The sequence below is a fragment of the Salminus brasiliensis genome, chromosome 17 (assembly GCF_030463535.1).
Source record: "Salminus brasiliensis chromosome 17, fSalBra1.hap2, whole genome shotgun sequence".
In the NCBI taxonomy this organism is placed as follows: Eukaryota; Metazoa; Chordata; class Actinopteri; order Characiformes; family Bryconidae; genus Salminus; species Salminus brasiliensis.
The window spans coordinates 30,500,023-30,520,304 of NC_132894.1; the positions used below are offsets into that span (position 1 = coordinate 30,500,023).

Below are 20,282 nucleotides of genomic sequence, written 5' to 3' on the forward strand. Positions count from 1 at the left end.
CTTATACTGGGAAGTGGGAGAGCTCTAGGCAGGAAAAAAAGAATATTTCTGCGCTCCTGATTGGCAAGGTTCTCCTTCTGTAGGCAGCAATCAGCACAGCAATAAAATGAAAAGGCTCTCTAACTTAATGAGGTTTTAAATTGGGGCTCTTGTAGCATAGGAGAAGGCTAAACATACATTATGGAGGCACCAAAACATCAGACACTGTCTAATTAACTGCATTCAAAGCCCCAAAGGATTTGGTTTTTTTTTTACCAGATTTTTTAAGTCTTGACAGATTCCCCACGGAATACATTAGATGGCACACCATATTCTCATCTGAGCGCCGTACGAGTGTCAGTAAAGGAATGGGCACCTGTGCAAAGGTCCCACTTTTTCTTTTCTTGATGAATAATAGATAAAATGTCTGCATGATCAAGTGAACCCCTGCCAGTCTGCTGAACCGAGGCATTTCTCGGGGAATCGTGGAGAAAATGTGACCTTGAGCCTTGTTTCACGGTTCCCTGCAGTGTGAGGGGCTAGCGCTGTCCTTATAAGACCCCAGACTAAAAACAAATGATACACTTCATGTGTGTGACTTTAAAACTGATAAATCATGTCATTTTAGGGTTGTGTCTCCTGCCTTATTCCTGGAATGCAACACTTTTTTAAGTCAGTTATAGCTAGTATAATGTCATAGTCATGCCATAAGTGATGCATTTAAACACTTAGAATATGCAGATGTCTCAACACTGCGGCTGTGTAGAGGCATTTATTTACTACTGAATTATAGCAAACGAACAGGGCCCCTGGACAATGTTAACATTGCTAGGTTCAAAATGTAACATTCACTTCCCAGCCCATATTATCCCAATATGCAAATTATACTGTGAAAAATGATACAGCTCCTCTTAAATTCATTGAAGGAATTGGATTTATTTATATATCTCCACCTATTCAGCCTACCGTAGTTTGGCTCCGGCCATTCATACTTCAGTTCTCAGGAGTGGTTTAGCTATGAGTGGTTTGAATAACACACAGTAACAGAAACAGCCTGTTTAATTCTAATGGATTAAGAGAGGTTGGAAAATACACAAAAATGAATGATGACCATTTTTGGAACATAAAACCACAGATATGTTATAATTGGACCTCAAGGAAATTTTATCTTAAATAAAAGACAAAATGTAGGATATGGCCCCTTCAATATTTCTACCATACAAAACATGTTTTAAATTGTTTTATACTGATTTTATAACAATAAATTGTTGAGTTTGAGTTGAGTTGTTATAAAGCCACCCTAAGGTCTAGCTTGAGCCCTGTCCACATGCATCCGGATATTTAAAAAGTCTTGGCCTCGTGTGTATACGAAAATGGCATGTTTGGTAACTGAGAACTGAGCTTGTAATTTCCTGACTTGCATAATACACAACACACTACATAGGGAGTAGTGTGCAAATTGGGATTAATCTTTTATGAGGTAGCCTACTGTCGCCCCATTACGGAGCTAACATGCTCAAGCAAGCATTTTTTTTATTTTTGTGTGGAGAGAAATCTCTTTTTAAAAATATCTGGATACATGTAGATGGGATATTTATATTTAGCTTGGGCTATTAGTGTTGCTGTTGTACCCTACGCTACAGTGATCACTTCATAAGGAACTATACATCTGCTCTTTCATACATGATATGTGTCATGTCCACATCAAGCACCAGAATGGAGAACAATGTGATCTTATGCATAGAGCAGTTGTTGGTGCCAGATGGACTGGGTTGACTGCTGATCTTGTGGGATTTTCAGCACAACTGGTGACAGACTGGTTCCAGCTGACAGGCTCAGAAAACCACTCTGAGCCTGTCAGCTGTCAGTATCGCAAATGTACCACATTGTCAAACCTCAAAGTGGATGGGCTACAACAGCAGAAGACCACGTCTGGGTTTACTTCTGTCAGCCAAGAACAGAAAGCTGAGGCTGCAGTGGGATCAGGCTTACCAGCACTAGACAGTTGAGGACTGGAGAAACGTAGCCTGGGCTGATGCTCACAGATGGTAGGGTCAGACTTTGGCCCCAACAGCGTGAATCTATTGACCAAACTTACCTTGTGTCTATGGTCCAGGCTGGTGGAGGTGGTGTAATGGTGTATCTTGAGGAGAGCTTTGGAAATGGTTAAGCTACACACAACCCCAATAAAGGAGGTTATTCAAGGTTGAATTTAAGGTGCCACACATTGGTTCGTGAGTGATGCTATAGAAGAATCAGTTGGTCTAAAGAACCTTAATTTAAAGTACGACTTACACACATCAGATTATAATGTATTGTTCATTTGTATCAATTTTAATGTCAGTATTATTCATAGGAATGTCCCGATCAGCTTACTCTGCCCCCAGATTCAATCCCAGTCTCTTAATGTTCAGTATCAGCTGATACAGATCTGGTCCAATCTTTGAGTTTGTATAAATAATCCAGCTCCACTTTTAAGATAAAATGAGATGCTGATTAATCTGTTCAGTAAAATCCCTTTATTTTTAGTATCAGTTTCTATAATGAGGCATTCTTGACTGCACTCGGTTCTGAATGGGCTCTTCAGTGCTGGTTTAAAAACAGAGAAAGGTGAGCGGTTCTCCCGCTGGTAAAACAGAGTGTTTCAGTGTTCATAAAGGTATGGTCTGTTTTCAGGTTCCACTGTAAAATTATTGCCTGCTCTGCAATAATGTCCGTTAATGGGGCCTTGAGGACACATAATGGTGCTCTCAACACAGTGGTTAAAACAAAGACTCTGAATTGGATTGGGATTAAAATAGCCAATATTCAACCTGTTAATATATGCTTGGACCGGATCAGGACATCCCTAATTGTTCAACAAACAAGCCCTTGCTCAGACCATATAGCTTAAGACTTCTGCTTAGCACTGTATGTATATTTTTGAGTATGTTCATTCCCAATCTTTCCCATTCATTTGTTATAACAAGCGTCTTAAGAGTCTCTGAGCCTCAAAGAGTTTCAGTTGAGGTGAGAAGAAGCAAGTCACGCTGTTGTCGCTCATTAAAACCTGTCGTTTTTGGGTTTTTTTTTTTTAGATCTCATCTGATCAGTTATCTGTGAGTAGTGAGAACACGGTTCCACAGTTCTCACTCCGTGATGCTCTGCTTCTACTCCTAAAAATATCTATAACTCACAAAGAAGTAAAAGGTTAATTAATGCAGCTAAAACCAAGGTGTGGAGGACATTAATGGCTTCCTGGGAGTTGTAGAAATGTTATGACAGCAGACAGTGAATTCTTCACACTCCACAGACATCATCTCACTAGCATAACAAGCTGCTGGATGTCTTCGCAGAGCAATTTGACCAGCAAAAAGCCCTTTTCCTTACATTGTACAAATCACAGCTGGAGCCTTTCTTGAAGCTGACAGCCACAGTGCTCCTGACAGTCAATGCCGTTTTCTCCTGAACCTGTCCATGTCGAGATAGTAAGTACAATGGTGCTATACCAGGCCAGCACTAGGAGACATCATTCTCTCATGTTAGAGTGAGTTGTGCTGGGAGGAGGAACAAGAACAGTAGTTCAGAAGTGTATAAAGGTGGTGTATTTGATAAGGGGTGGGGGTGGCTTGAAATAAAGCATGGTGCCCATGGGGTTTAAACCATAGTTAAGTGTGCACGCAATACACAAGATAGCAATCTTGTAGAAAAAAAACATGTGATTAATGCCTCCCTATTGCACCCCATTTGCCTCATGTCACTTTATTACGATGCTCAGCTCCATCTACTGACAGAAGTAGCTCATGTTCGTTTATTTTGGTTTTTAGGCCAGGACTGCAAGTTTTGCTGTTGTCCAGCTGTTGTCTTTTCTTAGTCCAACCTAAATATGGGCACAGAACATGACATGGAAACTAGAGTACAAGAAATGAAATGATAATGTTGTTCCATTCCTTTAATATTGAAGGCGAATGCTGAAGAACATCTTGTCTGAATAGGCTGGATTTGGCTCAGCTGTGTATTGCTATTATGCGAACTACAAGAAGAGCGGTGTATAGGACACTCCACCAGGAGAGTACCTTTATGTTATAAAATATATATGTGGTGCTTAAATGAAAGTCTTAAAAGGTCTGGTGTTCTTACATTTGGTGATAGTATTAATGACAAGTTGTAATAAATACACTAGGGGTGTCCCAATCAAGTAATTGATCATTTACCATCGAGTGTCCTAGTGCTGAGTATCAGCCGATACCGATCCGATCTGATCTTTGTGTTTGTATAAATAATCCAGCCCGGGTTTAGATCAGATGAGCTGCTGATTAATACATTCAGTAAAATCCCTTTATTTTTAGTAGCAGTTTCCATAATGAGACATTCTGGACTGACTGATTAAGTTTAGTGGAGAGTTTTCTTAAAATGACCTATAGTGTTTAACAGTGTGTTTAATATCTTATAATCCAGTCTGACTCTCCTCCCTGACCAATCAGATCCCAGCTCCTTTACAACACTGCAGTCAGATCATCAGAGCATTTCAATGAGAGTTTTATAAAGGTTCAGATATTATGGCCTGTTTTCAGGTTCCACTGTAAAATAGCTCCACACTGCAGGTTCTCTTTTATTTACCTTCTGAGAACGTCCACACCGCTGCCCACTGGGCAATAAAGTCCGTCAATGGACGCCTTGAGGACACTTTGATGGCGCTCTGAACACAGTGGTTAAAATACAGAATTGGAACCGGATTGGGATCAAAATAGGCCCGGATTCCAATCCACTCAGGACATCCATAAAATATACATCTTTTATGTTTGACAATGTGCACCACCCTGTTCCTGAAACATCTAGAACCTGTGGGGAACCACAGGGGAACCTTCTTTTTCTTTAAAAGACACATAAATCAGATGAAAGAAAAACATAAACATAATTTTAAGTAAACAAATCTTTTTAATATTTATGTATGTTCTCTGAAAGTGTATGGTGCAATGTCACCTTCAAGACTTCAAGAACTTTCAAGGAATGCCCATACTACAATATGAGAAAATGGATTGTCCACTGTGCTATTTACGCATTAACCACAAATTCCTTAACAACGTCGAGACTGGGGATACAACCACTACACCAGTAAAAAAAATAAAATAAATAAACCCCCCCAAAAAATCAGGAGACTAATGCAGGAAGCGCTGTGGCCATCAGACTCCTCAGAGTGTAGTGCAGTCTGCCAGCTACATACTGCCCATTACAGAGCCATGAGTGCCGTGGCTGAGTCCTGCCTTGATTGAGCCCGAACATCACAGGGTAGGGCGCCAAATGACTCAGAGCATGCAAGAAACGAAGCTCATCTCTCATGTGCGAGCAGTCATTCCTCTCTCGTCTTTGAAGCCTGCAGAAGGAATGGAAAACACTGCATTCTCTCAGATGTGACCCTCTGATTCCCCCCCCCTTTTTTTGACTGTGAGAACAAAGAGGATGTTCTCGCAAGGATTCATCCTGAGCCTGCAGAACACTGAGGGCTAGAATCCTACGCAGTCAGTCAGTTTACTTGCCATTTTGAAGCTGAGAACTTTCTGTAGTTTTATACATAACTATATATCAAGTATACACTATATGGCCAAAAATATGTGGACACCCCTTCAGATGAATGTACTTCGCTACTTTAAGTTGCACCCATTGCTGACACAGATGTACAAATGCACAGAGACAGCTTGTCTAGTCCCTGTAGAGAAGTACTGCCAATAGAATAGGACTCTCTGGAGCAGATAAGCATGAACCTACTGGCACCATACTGCCTAATGCCAGGTGTGGGCTAGAGGTGTAGGAACCCCGAGCATTGAACTGTGGAGGAATGGAAGAACTGTGTTCTCTGGAATGATGGATGGTGCTCCATCCAACACTTCTGGGATGAGTTGGGAATCATCCAACATCCTGTCCTCACTAACGCTCTTGTCACTAAATGCAATCTATTCCTCACAGTAATGGTCCAAAATCAGGCAGAAACAGTGAATGAGCAGGTGTCTCAATACTATTGTCCATACAGTGTATGTGTATGTGCCCACATAACTACAAAACGTACCATTGTGATCAGACATTTACAGGCACTGAAATTACATGTACAACGGCAAACATATATATAGCCCAACCTTAATATTTGGTTAAATGTCCCTTAACAAGCACCTTGGTAGACTTCTGGTTTGATATTTGACCATTTCCATTGGCAGGACTTAATGTGAGCCTGCTCTATCCATTCCATAACCACCTTTAATGGGGTGGGGAACACCCAATTATGTCCAGCTTCCAAATGTCTGGCTGATTGAGTTTGAGGTTATGCTGAGGAATTCTGAGGTAGTCTTGGTAAGCTGGAACTTTTAGCACCACTAAATTGATCATCTATATGTGGGAGTACAGTATGTATGAACCAGTATGTATAATTCTGACCCTGTGTTGATTTCAGAAACCCCTCCAAATTGCACTATGCACTAAATTCTTTTTTCTTATATTAAAGATGTATGTTGTGGCTCTTTCCCCCCCCCAGAAAAAGAGCAGTTCAAGGAAATTACTAAAAGCTCAATCTTACTGTCACTTCCATGCCCATAATGAGTGTGTAAACCTCTGATCACAGGTAGAGGTTACTGAAGTATAGGTCTTAAAGAGTAATAAATAATAAGCATATGTTAAACTGTATTAGGATAAATATTGAATAAATAAGCATCATCTACATACATACCACTTGTATATGTTTACCTAATATGGCTCATCACTAACCTTCTCTTCCTCTGCAGACATAAGGGCCTCCAGCTCAGGCAGCCAGCCCAAAGCTTCTGCCAGCCGTTTTACCCCACTAACTACATCACCCAGCTCTGCCACGTCATTGTGTCGTGGAGACCCACAGGCGAAGGGTCCCACCAGATCACGGTTTATTAGAAGGCGGGACACAGAGCCTCGTACAGCTCCAGCCAAGCTGGCAAAGGGCTCCACCTACAGACAAGCAGCCAGAAAACAAATCAGTATTAAGATCTGACTGAAGAGTGACATCTGTTGGTGAAAGTCACTATTAAACATTTCTGCTAGTAGATTCTGGGCCCTTTATGCATAGACTGATCCCTGATATCTATTCATGCAATTATAGCAGTAATCCAGTGCATAAATTCATGCTGATATGGGGCAGCAGCTTCAGGTAATATTATTTATCAGAACGGGCAAAGATGTGATCTCAGTGATTTTGAGTTTGTCAGACAGGGTGGTTTGAGTATTTCTACCAACAGCTTGAACCCATGGACACAACCTGACTTGTGTCTATATATAATGTATACTAGCACGACTTCTTGGCTACATTAGCTATCTTGTTTAGCAAAATGAAAGAATCAAATGTGTCAATTTGCTGAATTTCAACTGGAACTTCAGCTGGAACAATGAAAAAGACTGCATATCTCACATTCAGTTCAAATTACACAATGTACAATAATGTGTAGCGTACTTCATGTGATAGCACAGGCTTCTCTTACCTCTAAAGATGTTCCCATTACAATTAGCAAGTCCGCCATTGGGAAGTCTGTGAGATATAGGAAAAAATGCTGAGGCAGCTCTTCGCCGAAGAACACAATGTCAGGCTTAATTACTCCTTTACAGTGAGGGCAATTAGGCACCGTTCCTGCCATTATATCATTCTGGGGAAAAGGGGGAAAATAATAAGTCTTCGATCTCTTCAAACATCATGACTCAGCAGGAAATAAGCATCTTCAGCTCTGGCTAATTTCTGTTTTTTCATATAACCACACTTTTCTGAGGTGTAGCTACAGACACTTACACGCAGTTCTTCACTTTTGTAGTCCCTGCGGCAGACTGTGCAGGTGGCCGTGGCGAATGTCCCATGTGCCTCCACCAACATCTTAGGTGGGATTCCTGCCACTTGAATACCAGATCACGAGTGCAATTAGAAAAAGGGTAGAAACAAGTTCTGTGTATGTCAAATACGTCAGTTGTCATCAAATTTGCGCCAGGTCTGAAGTAGCAGATTACAGACTTACTTCTCTCCAGTCCATCAATATTCTGAGTATACATCCGGAGTAGCTGACCCTTGTCGTGAAGCAGCCGGATGAAGTAGTGCGTCAGATTCGGCTGATAATTCCCAGGATACAGCTCCTTTGCCAAGGCGAAGAAAGGCTTAGGGTTGTGGTGAAAATAGTTAATTTCGAAAATGGCCTCAGCATAGGGCAGGTTGTACTGCTGGAGGTTGTCATAAAGCCCACTTCCAGGTGACCTGTTAAAAAACATAGAAAGAACTGGCAGGTGATATTTAGTGGCAACTATTACTATTAGAGAAGGGTCTTCAGTATGTCTGTCTATATATATATATATATATATATATATATATATATATATATATATATATATATATATATCAAATATGCGCCAGGTACTTCAATATATATATATGCAAGCACCCCTATGGGATTCTAGTACTATATTAGCACTAAACAAACACTGACGATCACCTTTGGGATGTAACAGCAAAGGAGATCAGCAGCATGAAAGTGCACAAGAAAAATCTGCAGTTCTGATGCAATCATGTCAACATGGACCGGAAAAGCAATTTTTCCAACATCTTGTGGAATCCATGCCCTGAAAAACTGAGTCTCCCCAGTATTATATGGTGTTCCTAATGAAGTGCTCGGTAAGTGTATAATTTACCTTGTTAGTAGCAGTTTTACAGTGACTCTTTCAGTAAAGAGTCCCGGTACAACATTGTTACCTAGGGTTGCCACCTCAGACCTGTAAAATTCCTAAACACTCAAACACTGGCTTGACTTTTTACTGAATGTAGTTGATCGGTAGCTGATCTCATGAGAAATACTTGGATCCGCAATCAACAATAATCTAGGAAGGTCCGGGGGAAACCTTACTGTTGCCAGCGTTTTCCATTTCTAACAACTGACTGAAACCTGGTTACACCATGGCTTGTTTTTGCAGTCAGAATAGTAGGGTGATGTTTTTCCTCATGAAATCGGCCCCATTATAAACCAAAACATGATTTATTCAATTTCTTTGATTACTATTAATAATAATAATGACTAATTATCATTTGACAAAAGTGCACTGCATTCCACATTTTCTTGTCATGCAACATTATGTAGGAAATAATAGTAGAAAGTGCAAACTGTACCTACAGAGTGTAAATACATGCACGATTTGAATAAAAATGTATTAATTTTAACGATGTATTTTTAGCTCAGATAGATCTCTAGGCATTCTCTGACAGCCTAGAAGGCCCTGAGGGTTCCTCTATGAACATTGGTCTGAGGGATGGATGGTGGGTTTTGATTCGGGTCTGGGGGGGGGGGGGACACCTAAACTTTATTTCCTCACCTGAAATCTGGTATTCCACTCGGAGTACTGATTCCTGCTCCAGCCATCACCACTATTCTTTTGTACTCTTGTTCTCTGATACTTTTTGCAACGTCCTCCAAAGTCAGCTGCTGGGCACTGCCAGAGCCTCCACCAAAAAGTCCTCTGTCTCCACAGCCTTTATGAAAATGTCTCCTATATATAAAATAATTAAATAAATAAACACCAACCGTTTTTAAAAATATATACAAGACAAAATAACAGAGGAAACTATATTAACTGAAAGCCCAAAAAACTCATAGTGAAAGTACCCACAGCTTCTGAGGAAGTGCACAGACCTTCTGATTGATATCATATGTCCTTGAAAGACCTGCAAAGGGGTTAGTTATCTTAGACCATGACCCAAGAGAAACATATTGAGAAATTAAATTCAAAACTAGACACTGTGAAAAAAATCAGGTTTTATTAAGAATTATGAGCTAGATTAAATATTTGTCAGCCTGACAGACAACACTAAGCTAGTCTGGATGAAGTTAGTGATTTAAATGTAATTAAATAAATAGTAATAAATAAAGACTTAGCTACATACTTTACCTTCTCCCTGGAGTATCGTTACCCCTCTGTTACTTTTGATATTTACAGCAAAGTAACGTCTCAATAAAATACGCAGCGACGTCATGTTATTCGACTAAAGATACCAAATTAACTGCTATTTAACTGCTATTATCTTATAGAAAATTCAGAGTATTAAAAACTCCAAATTTCTGCAAGAAATATATTCACCCAATTTCACGAAGCAGTGTAGATAAATAAAAACAGGAGCTCCCATGTCAGGGTTGCAGTTCACTCAGTGACGAGCCATGCGTTACCGTAATACACGTACAAGCGCATCACAATCATCAAAGCAAAAGATACAGAGGCTAAACCAGGTATTTTTTTTAATGATAATTAATGTTTAAACGTTTTTTTAAAAATATTTATAAAGTAAAACAATCATTTTAATATGTTCAGCAACAACGAATAACATTTCTCTATTTTGTGCTGCGCTGTTTTTCTAATACTTCAGGTAGATGCCTGTATTATATCCAGCGGCTGCCATTTTTAAGCATTAGTGAAATATCGAGTTTAAGTACGCACTATTATTGTATATATTATATATTATATATGCTGTATTTTACAATATATTATTACAAAATATGTTGTGATTATTTTTGACGTCCGTGCTTTTGTCTTTTAGGGGGAGCTGAACTGATGAAGCGTGACTTTTATTCTAGAATATTTGCCACAGGCACCGTGTAGGAAGTTACTGGACTTAGCGACTGTATTGCAGATTCACTGCTCAGGAGGAGAAGTGGCCGGGTTTGTCCATTCATCAGTTCTGTCCCGCTGTAGTGACCAACACAGGACACATTCAGGATGAAAGACGTGCCTGGATATCTGTCTCTCCAGCAGAGCAAAAGCTCTACTCCTGAGATGGCGGCTGAGTGGCATGATCTTGAAGAGCTGTACAACAAAAAGTGAGTTGTGGCATCATGCTGCTAGCTGGCTAACATGAGCCAAGTAACCTAGGTTAAATAACTTAAATATAGAGAAGTTAGTTTACCTTAAATCTGGCTGACCAGGAGACTACTGGATTTTTTTTTAATTTTAGGCCAACCAAAGTGTGCAAAATGTTTATTGTAATTTTCTTAGACAGGACTTTTATATTGCTCTTTTATATAGCTAGAGCCCCAGAATTAAAAGCAATAGTGTAAATATTTACTACACAACATTTAAAGTATCGAGGTAAAATAAATAAATAATAAATACATAATATAATAATAAAATCGATTAAAAAAAATATATATTATTTTTATTATTATTAGGGACTTTTCATATGTACAGAGTAAACTATTTTAATGTTATTAATGGTATATATTTTTATTTTTAATTCTCAGATTGTGGCATCAGCTGACTCTGAAGCTGACAGAGTTTGTAAAGGACCCTTATTTTAAAAGTGGTGATAGTCTTGTACAGGTGAGTTTCTTTGTTTGTTTGTTTGTTTGTTTGTTTGTTTTAAAACCACAGCTTATCACATGGCACATACATGATGTGCAAGTCTAACTCAGACCTGACTTGTTTTTCTATCCAGCTCTATGAAAACTTTCTCAGTGACTTTGAGCACAGGTAGGCCGAACATTTCTTAAATTAATGGTTCGTCAAGAAATCAAATTTGCCCTTTCCTCAAACAGTCAATCATTTAAAGCATGTTTGCTGTCCAACGTTGGCTTCTTCAGTTGTGCACTGGAGATACAAGCCTAATGTAATAGACATGTATGTTCATATAAAATATTTTGGCTGATCCAGACTTCCATCGTTGCTTTGTTAGCCTTGTAGCGTTCACTGATTAGATGAACTAACACCTTAAACATGAAGTGTTTTCTTGGTTTCTTTAAAGTCTGCCTATATTTTCAGAATCAACCCCCTCTCCCTGGTGGAAATTGTTCTCTATGTTATCAGACAAATCACAGGTAAGTGTGTGGTGCACCGCCAGAGAGGTGTAAACTGTTACCTTTTAATTCTCTGATTTATTTTATTGCATAAAACTTATAGGATTGGGTTTTGACCCTTGAAATACTAGCCAATACTTGCAGATTTCATTAGTTTTTGCTGTAAAAGTCGAGATTTGATTCAATCAGCTTTGGTTTTCAGGAGTATTAAGAATAAGAATTGCAGTTCATTCTTTTTTTAATAGAAGGATGTATGATATACAAATGAACACACTTATGAAATTATAACTATAAGCTATTACAAACAGTTCCGTCTCCAAGACCTGTTTTGCTTGATGTTATGCCTGTACAACCACATCCAGCGCAGGGATGATGGATCAGAAAGCTTGGAATAAACATGCAATGGAGCAAATGTAGTACATGGTGTACGTTTAAGAAGGACCTCTGGCTCACGTCGGGCAGTGGTGACTCTGTGGCTCAGTGATTAGGGCGTTGGGTTATTGATCACAAGGTTGTGGGATCATTACCCGCATGCGCTAAGCTGCCACTGTAGGGCCCAGGGGTGCCGTTGCATGGCTGAACTTGTTGGGATATGCAAAGAGAACAATATCATTGTCCTTTGCAAGTATATAAATACAATGACAATAAAGGTACTTATTTAAAAACTGAAAATATGCTTTGAAGAGCTTAGTAATTATTTTCGATGTAATACTTCTAGTGTAAAAAAATATTGATTCTTTTTTTTACTCAAAATATTGTTATATATGTAAACTATAGTTTCATATTGCCCACCATTATTCAACTCTTTAGATAATTGTAGCATTGACATAATTGGGTCCTCATACACTTCGTTCTCTTGCAGACCCGAAAGAAGCAATCACTTTCCTTGAGAAGACTAAAGAAAAGGTAGGTCACGGACTGATGTCTTGAACCTCTTACAGAACTGAAGGGTCCTGAATGCGTTCATAGTTCATAAATCACCTTGTTTAAACAGGTGAAGAGCAACGAGGAGGCCGTCATCTTATGCAAAACTGTCATCGGGAGTCTGAAATTGGAGATCAATGACCTCGCTGCTACGAAGGTAAATCGTAATGAATGCCACAATCACAGGACATGCCCACAGCGATCCAAACATGGACAGTATACTGAAGGCAGTTTGTACTCTATGGGTTTGGGTTGGTGTCCAGGGCAAAGGCATACCACTTCATTACTGATCTATTCTGGGGTCCTCTTGAGGACAGTGAGTTTTGGTGCATTTGCCGCAAGCGCTTGAAACTTTTCACTGTTTCAGGGGTTTAAATGTTAGTTAATATTAATTCATAATTAATATGAATAATTAGTGCATTAATGCATGAGATATATAAATATTAAAGCCAACCAGTAGAGATGTTCAGATTTGGCAGCACAGCACAGTGACTGAATTGTTCTGTAGATATGGGTACACTCTTAATACACTACATGGACAAAAATATTGGGACACCTGCTTGTTCATATCCTTTTCCGAAATCAAGGGTTATAAAAAACAAAAAAAGTAATAAAAGGTTTATCCTACTTTTGTTGGAGTAACTGTCTCTACTGTTTATACTAGATTTTAACAGTATAACAGGAACTAGATTTGATTGCACTTAGTGACCAGGGCGTTAGTGAGGTCAGAGTGTTGGATGATCACCACCCCACCCCACCTTATCTTCAAATCCCCAACTCCTCTCAACCATCCATCATTCCAGAGAACACAGCTCTTCCACTGCTCTACAGCTCAATCCTGGGGGGCTTTATACCCCTCTAGCCCACGCCTGGCATTCGGCATGGTGCCAATAGGTTCATACTTATCTATCCAGAGAGTCCTATTCTATTGTCAGCACTTTTCTACAAGGACTAGACAAGCTGTGGGTGTCCAGGTCAGCAATAGGTACAATTTAAAGTAGCTGAATACTCTTAATAAAGTAGCTAATACCTGAATAAAGTAGCTAATACCTCTTCCAGTTAGTGACTGATTCAGTGATGTCTCTGCATTACAGAAATTGATAGAGGAGGTTGAAGAGATGCTGAATAATTTGCCGGGTATAACCTCAGTCCATGGCCGCTTTTATGATCTGTCTAGCAAGTACTACAGATTTGTGGGCAACCATGCGATGTACTACAAGGATGCCCTCCGCTATCTCGGCTGTGTTGAGGTGAAAGATTTGTCTGGTATGTAATACAATCATTTCTCCATAACACTTCTGTTTCATACCCCACATTCTATTCTGCCTCTGATCCTGTACTCTAGTCCGGCCACGTAGTTGAGAATACTTTTGTTTTCCCGTTGTTAGAAACAGAGAAACAGGAGAGAGCATTTACACTGGGCCTTGCGGGACTACTGGGAGAGGGAGTTTACAATTTTGGAGAACTAGTAAGTCTCACGGGCCTTCTCACCATCCCTCTATTCCACAGAGGATGATCATTATCACCGCTTCTTTCTTATACTAGTGCAAGATGATGGCCTGCTGTAATGTCTCTGTTTCTTCGTCAGCTGATGCACCCTGTTTTGGAGTCTTTGAGAAACACAGACAAGCAGTGGCTTATAGATACCCTGTATGCCTTCAACAGCGGCAATGTCGGCAAGTTCCAGGCTTTGAAATCAGCATGGGGCCAGCAGGTAAGCTGCACTTTCTTCAAAACAAAGACTTTTCGATAGATGTACAGTAGATATTAACAGTAGGGTTATAATAGTAGCTGCACAATATGGACAGTAGTCTGTATTATGTCACAGGTCTATATAATATCCCAATATAAGGCCATAAAAGTGGGCTCCTGAGTGGCCCAGCTGTCTAACCATCTTAAAGCAGCATTAGGTGAGAATTGGTATTCCTTGCTCCTGGTCAAGAAATGGCGTTTGCATTTGTTGACAACCTGAGACCTACAGAACCGGTACTGAAAGTGAAAGAAGCATGTGGGCTGAGGTGGATTTTGCACAGATATGACTCGTGAGCATTGTCCTGCCTGCATTGCCAATTATGAAGCAGTTGAAGCTATTTTAAGGTAAAAGTGATGGATACTGTTGCTTTAAGCTGGCCCTGTCATCAGGAGATCACTGTTCCCGTCCCCACCCCTGACTGGGAAGTTGATTTTTTTCTTGGCAATGCCTTTTTATGTACTTTGTCCTGTATTTTGTAAAACAGTAATGGATAATGGAACAGAAATAGATCATGGATTTGTTTTTCTATGCATTACAGCCAGATCTCGCTGCCCATGAACCCAAGCTTATGCAGAAGATACAGCTTCTGTGTGTGATGGAGGTGATGATCAGTGTTTTTACATCTTTTCGTCCTGAATCTCTGTTTTGATATACTCAGTCTGCAAAATGATGAAGTGCCTAATTTGATTTTTCTTCCTTCTAGATGACTTTTACACGCCCCACCAATAACAGGCAGCTGACATTTCAAGAAATAGCACAGAGTGCCCAAATCCAAGTGAATGAGGTGATTAGTGCTAACATTACTAACAGCTCAATACAGCACTGAGAAATATTTGTCTGCAGAGCATTCATCAGAGTGTATCCGCTGGGTGTATACGCTGAGCATCAGCTTCAGGGTGCTTGTTTGTAACTGGTTAGCATGTTTTGTTCTGTCTCCAACAATCCTACATGCTTTTGAGGTATACCTTTTTAACTGCATGCTCAGGTGGAGCTGCTTGTGATGAAGGCCCTCTCCGTCGGGTTGATTAAAGGCAGCATCGATGAAGTGGATCAGACAGTTCAGATGACCTGGGTTCAGCCCAGAGTGCTGGATTTGCACCAGGTATAATGTTAATCTTTTTCGTTGATCCTGTTTGGGTGAACATGTTCGATTCAGTTCAGTTATAATCCTTTTGGAAACGATTCAGTATATCATTAAATATAGACTTTAACATTTTGTATTTTTTTAGTATTTGGTCAATTTTAATTTGGTCAGAAGTGCATTGACGAACATGGTGGATGAACTGTTTAAAAATAGTAAAAAAAATGTTTAAAAAAGCATGCATTATTTAATCTTGTTTTATAGTCATCGCAATGCACTGATACATTTTAACACCCTTACTAATCTGTAAACTGGGTTGTAAATTTAAGACATATAAATAACACTATTCAGATTAGTGCATTTTGATACATCCACCCATAATTTTGCCACTATTAATCTGTCCATTGTTTTGAAAGAATAATGTATGGGTTTGTTTTGCTCAGATTAAGGGCATGAACGATCGACTGGAGCTGTGGTGTAAAGATGTGAAGAAAATGGCAGTGTTAGTGGAGCTGCAAGCCCAGGACATCCTCACTTAATATTGCAGCATCTGAGCCCCTCCACCCTCCCCCAACACCATTCCTTTTTTTGCAATCTCTGTTTGGCTTTCGAAACTGATATTTCATTTGACATTTACTGTCTATATTTGCATTGTGAAATTTCCCTGTGTTTTTGTATTAATGCCAGGTTTATGTGAGATCTGTGCTCTTTGTTCTCTCTGTGTAAATTACAAATCTATTGAGTTGCTTGAATATAATATAAAACGTGTCTCTTTGTATTTATGTATTTATTTTGTCTTGATTAGGGATGGGAGTATAGTTCTATTTCTCGATAAAATACCTACAATTCCGTATTGTTAAGATGCCTTGGGCAGCGTGGCTAATCTCAAAGAATGCCTTTTCACTCAGTATGTCCTCACTATGATGACACAACTTTAGCTGGCCGTAGAAATACTGCCATCTGTGTTCTAGTGTGGTTCAGTTGTTCAGCTACTGACGGCCACTCTTACAGTCAGTTCACTAAATAGTAAACACTATATAGTAGTAATAGTTAGAAATTTGGGTCATTTCTATTGGTCCATTCCCAAGTGGCGAAACAGTTAATGGCTGGCCATATCATTTGGAGAGTGGTTCGATCACCAGCTGTGCTACGTCCACCTATGGTGGCCACAAGTCACAGAGAGCATAATTGTGCTTACTGTTTCTGGGTGGGTAGGATGGCCCTCACTCTGTCCCCTTCACTGAGAATGATGCTAGCTAGCTCGGGCAGCTGTAACAGAACTGGCAGTTAGTGTTCTCCTCCAAGTGTGTTCAGCTGACCAGTAAAGCTGCATTAGCAGCAGTTTGAAAAGATATGGTGGACCCTCGTGTTCTTGGGAGGAAGCACTTGTTGGCCTTCACCCTCCCAGTACTGACTGAAGTCAAGTTCTCCCTTGACTTTCAACAACCAAAAGAACACCCATACAAAGGTTTATTGGTACATTGTTAACTATATCTTATGAGGCATGTCCTATCAAGCTGGATTTAGCTGAACTAGCTGATATTAGGGATATTCTTGTAGACTGGCTGAGGTGAGGATCGAGATAAGATGCTGTTCCAACACCATATATTACTATATCTGTCTTGCTTGATATCGCTATGAATTATGTAGTAGAAAAATTTCGCAGAAACCGAGTAAAAGGGTCCAAAGCCGCATTCATATACAACTATGGATTAATGCGCTGCCTTTAAGCTACCAAAACCAGTGGATTGATTTGTACTTTTTTTTGTTGTTGTTAATTATTCATTAATTTAAATGAGTTCGTATTTGGTTTGGAGGAGAAAAAAAAAAGAAATGAGCTGTTGGTGCGTTATGAAAATATGAATACACTGAATTCTATATTTTTTGCCCTATGTACTCTGATATACTGTATTGAAATGATTTCTGCTGTGTGCTGATGTATGGGAGAAGAGCTCTACATGACTTTCTGACTGTTGAAATGTGTACTGTATTAAAAATGTGGGCACAGCTACAAAGCGAACCATAGTTTACAACAGCTTTTTCTGCTATTTTTCAGCTAAGCATGTCACACCAGCTAATCTGGCTAGCTACGCTAATTCAGCAGGTGTGTATCTGTAAGTGCAGGTAGAGAACTGGTGTGTAATGGGTTGTTGTTTAAATTTTTAGCTGGCTAGCTCAAGCTAGTTCTTGCTATAGCCGCAGCAGCAGTTACTACAGTTATAGATGGCAGATGAAAATAAAAGCTGAGAGCCATATAAATAAAACGTAGCAAGAATTCATAAATGTAACGAAGTGAATGTGATGAAGGCATGTCTGGTCAAATTTTACATCGAAGAGGGTGTGTATAATGTGCCTTGGTCCTCACTTAGCAGGCCGTTGCCATTATCGGACACATTTACGTATTGTGCATTTCTGCCCTAGATGTGCAAGACTACAACATTGTAGCGATGTTTAAGTATTGTTTTAGGAGCTTACGTTTTCTGAATTTCATCCAAGCGACTGGCAAAGAGAGAGAGCGGAAATGTGCAATAAGCAGATGTTGGGGGTGGCTGCTGATAGGGGACTAACTGCCTCCTTAAGTATTTGTTTTGACATAGTCCACACGCAACATGAAATACACTTCAAATATATCAGCATTTGCTAAAAACAGAGCCGTTTGCTAAAATCGTAAGACCTGCAGTTGTGTGCCTCGAGTATGCTAGCTAGCTATATAGCTAACTTTGTGGATTTATCGCTGTACTCAGTCTTACACTGTGTCTCACTTGATACAAGACGATATTTCTGTGGAGGTAGTAGTTATTTGACTTCTGTACAATAAAATAACTCACTATTATCATAATTTTTGTGTTGTGGTTGCTGAAAACAATGTGGAGATGCCTTTACAATAGAGCTGAATATGGCTACTTCAATAATTTACCTTAGAAGGCCTGCTTGTTGGTTGAGCTTGACCCAGTGACCTCTAGTCCAAGCCATAAAGCATGTATTTATTAATATTTAAACTCCAACATTCAAGATTGTCAAAGTGTTTACAGTATTAAATATTAAAAGTATGTTTGTTGTATTTTTTGATTACTGTCAGTTTGCCATCAAATAGTGTGGTAAGTGTACACATTACAAACTACCACATCCCAAAGGTGTCCTATAAGACTCCTATAAGAACCAGTGACTGAGAAATCCTCTGAAGAACTCTAAACCAACTGTCATGTTCATGAAACTGGTTAGAGATGACGTCTGCTTGGAGAATATGGTGCATTATTATGCTGGAGGTATATGTTAGAAGACACAGTTCACACAAGTCAGATAGGCTCCATTAATTCATGGTGTTGGTGTCCAATTCTCCTACCATCCTACCATCTGCAGTAAAAATAAGATTCATAGATTCATCAGACCAGGTAACGTTGTTCCAGTCTTCAACTTTAACTTCATGTTTTGGTGATCCCCCTCCCACTGCAGCCTCAGCTTTCTGTTCTTGGCTGACAGAAGTGGAAGTGGAACCCTGGTTTTCCCCACAGCTGTTCAGAGTGGTTATCTGAGGTACAGTAGCCTTTCTGTCAGCTCCAACCAGTCTGGTCATTTTCTTTTAAGCTCTCTTATCAATAAGGCATTTCCACCTGTAGAACCGCTGCTCACTGGTTGCATTTTATTAATTACACCATTACTACAAAAACTCAAACCAGACCATCTGTCAATGACTATTACAGCACACACTTTTAAGGTACATTACAGAACATCTGAAGAAGCCAGGTGAGTTTTGGAAAAGTGTTGTGGACTGATTAAGTCAAAATAGATGTATTTGGACACAATGTAGGCGGAACTGCAGTTTGTGAAAAGAACACCTTGCCAACTGTGATCATGTTTGGGGTTGTTTAGCAGCCAGTGTTATCAGCAATCTTGTGCTTGACCTTAAACTAGATGTTCATGCAAGACTCCCCAAGAACATCTCAGAACTCAAAGCCTTCTCCAAGGGAGAGTGCGAACACGTCCAACTATGAGAACTTTCCAAACTGTCATTTCTGAACTGTGTCGCTACGTTGTGACTCAATCACTGAGATCACATTTTTACCACATGCTGATGGTTGATGTGACCATTAACTGAAGCTGCTAGCTCTTATCTGCATGATGTTATGCACTGCACTGCACTGCTGCCACATGATTGGCTTGTTAGATAACTGCAGGACTGAGTAGGTGTACATGTGTCCATATGAAAGTGCTCATTTGCTTCTGTTGCTTCTATTTTACGATTGGGGACGTAAGACAGAAGGTAACTATTTAGGATTAGTAATGGTTTTACCATTAGTTTGATTGATTTCAGATTGATTTCAATCAATGGATAAATTATATGTCATCTGTGTGTGTTCTATAGATCCTGCTTGGTAATCAGTGCTCAGGTCCAGACCTCAACATCATTGAACATGTTTGGGATGACTTGGATGGTGAGAACTTCTAAGACTGAACTGGAGTCTAGGGGTGTGGAAACACAGTGCTGTAACATCCCTAGTTACACAATTACCAGTGACTCACGGGTAGCTATAAAAACCAGCATCCTCCAACCATTAGCCTACATTACCGTATCATCATAGCAATGGTGAGTACCAAGCAAGTCATTATCTGTAACTGTTATATATTTTTTTATTAATCAAAATTACATTTTTGTGGCACAGGGCTCCACACGAGCCTAGTTACGCCACTGGTGTAGATGCTGGCTGTTTTCTCAGCCTCTATCCCTTTAAGAACAAGGACAAGA

At 39.7% G+C, this 20,282-nt stretch overlaps 2 protein-coding genes across 5 annotated transcripts; one reads left to right on the forward strand and one right to left on the reverse strand.

Annotated features, from left to right (window-relative positions):
• Positions 1–4,876: 4,876 nt before the first annotated feature.
• Positions 4,877–10,136, reverse strand: sirt3 (sirtuin 3). 4 transcript variants are annotated; one of them, XM_072659966.1, is made up of 8 exons: positions 10,075–10,136; positions 9,607–9,661; positions 9,313–9,486; positions 7,974–8,206; positions 7,754–7,854; positions 7,452–7,613; positions 6,712–6,924; positions 4,877–5,332 (listed from the first exon to the last, which is right to left on the reverse strand). In XM_072659966.1, exons 1-8 carry the CDS (start codon positions 10,118–10,120, stop codon positions 5,309–5,311), a joined length of 1,008 nt encoding a protein of 335 aa, XP_072516067.1. In that variant the 5' UTR covers positions 10,121–10,136; the 3' UTR covers positions 4,877–5,308. The 4 variants fall into 4 exon arrangements, with proteins under 4 accessions (XP_072516067.1, XP_072516066.1, XP_072516068.1 ...); XM_072659965.1 differs by having other exon boundaries at positions 9,886–10,130; XM_072659967.1 differs by lacking the exon at positions 10,075–10,136 and adding an exon at positions 9,886–9,974 and having other exon boundaries at positions 9,630–9,661.
• A 427-nt stretch (positions 10,137–10,563) lies between these two features.
• LOC140538307 (26S proteasome non-ATPase regulatory subunit 13-like) lies at positions 10,564–18,377 on the forward strand. Its single transcript, XM_072660784.1, has 13 exons — positions 10,564–10,808; positions 11,229–11,307; positions 11,423–11,457; positions 11,746–11,801; positions 12,643–12,686; positions 12,775–12,861; positions 13,799–13,970; positions 14,093–14,172; positions 14,293–14,418; positions 14,996–15,058; positions 15,161–15,241; positions 15,443–15,559; positions 15,982–18,377. The coding sequence occupies exons 1-13, from the start codon at positions 10,708–10,710 to the stop codon at positions 16,075–16,077; spliced, it is 1,137 nt and encodes a 378-aa protein (XP_072516885.1). The 5' UTR covers positions 10,564–10,707; the 3' UTR covers positions 16,078–18,377.
• The last annotated feature ends 1,905 nt before the right edge of the window (positions 18,378–20,282 follow it).

Excerpts from the sequence above, each read along its gene's own strand:
- sirt3 (XM_072659965.1), bottom strand. The coding sequence starts at position 9,970 with ATGACGTCGCTGCGTATTTTATTGAGACGTTACTTTGCTGTAAATATC. Across the intron at positions 9,662-9,885 it reads AACGATACTCCAGGGAGAAG|GTCTTTCAAGGACATATGAT; the intron begins GTAAAGTATGTA and ends ACCCCTTTGCAG. Across the intron at positions 8,207-9,312 it reads AGTGGAATACCAGATTTCAG|GTCACCTGGAAGTGGGCTTT; the intron begins GTGAGGAAATAA and ends GTTTTTTAACAG.
- LOC140538307 (XM_072660784.1), top strand. The coding sequence starts at position 10,708 with ATGAAAGACGTGCCTGGATATCTGTCTCTCCAGCAGAGCAAAAGCTCT. Across the intron at positions 11,458-11,745 it reads CTCAGTGACTTTGAGCACAG|AATCAACCCCCTCTCCCTGG; the intron begins GTAGGCCGAACA and ends CTATATTTTCAG. Across the intron at positions 15,560-15,981 it reads GAGTGCTGGATTTGCACCAG|ATTAAGGGCATGAACGATCG; the intron begins GTATAATGTTAA and ends TGTTTTGCTCAG.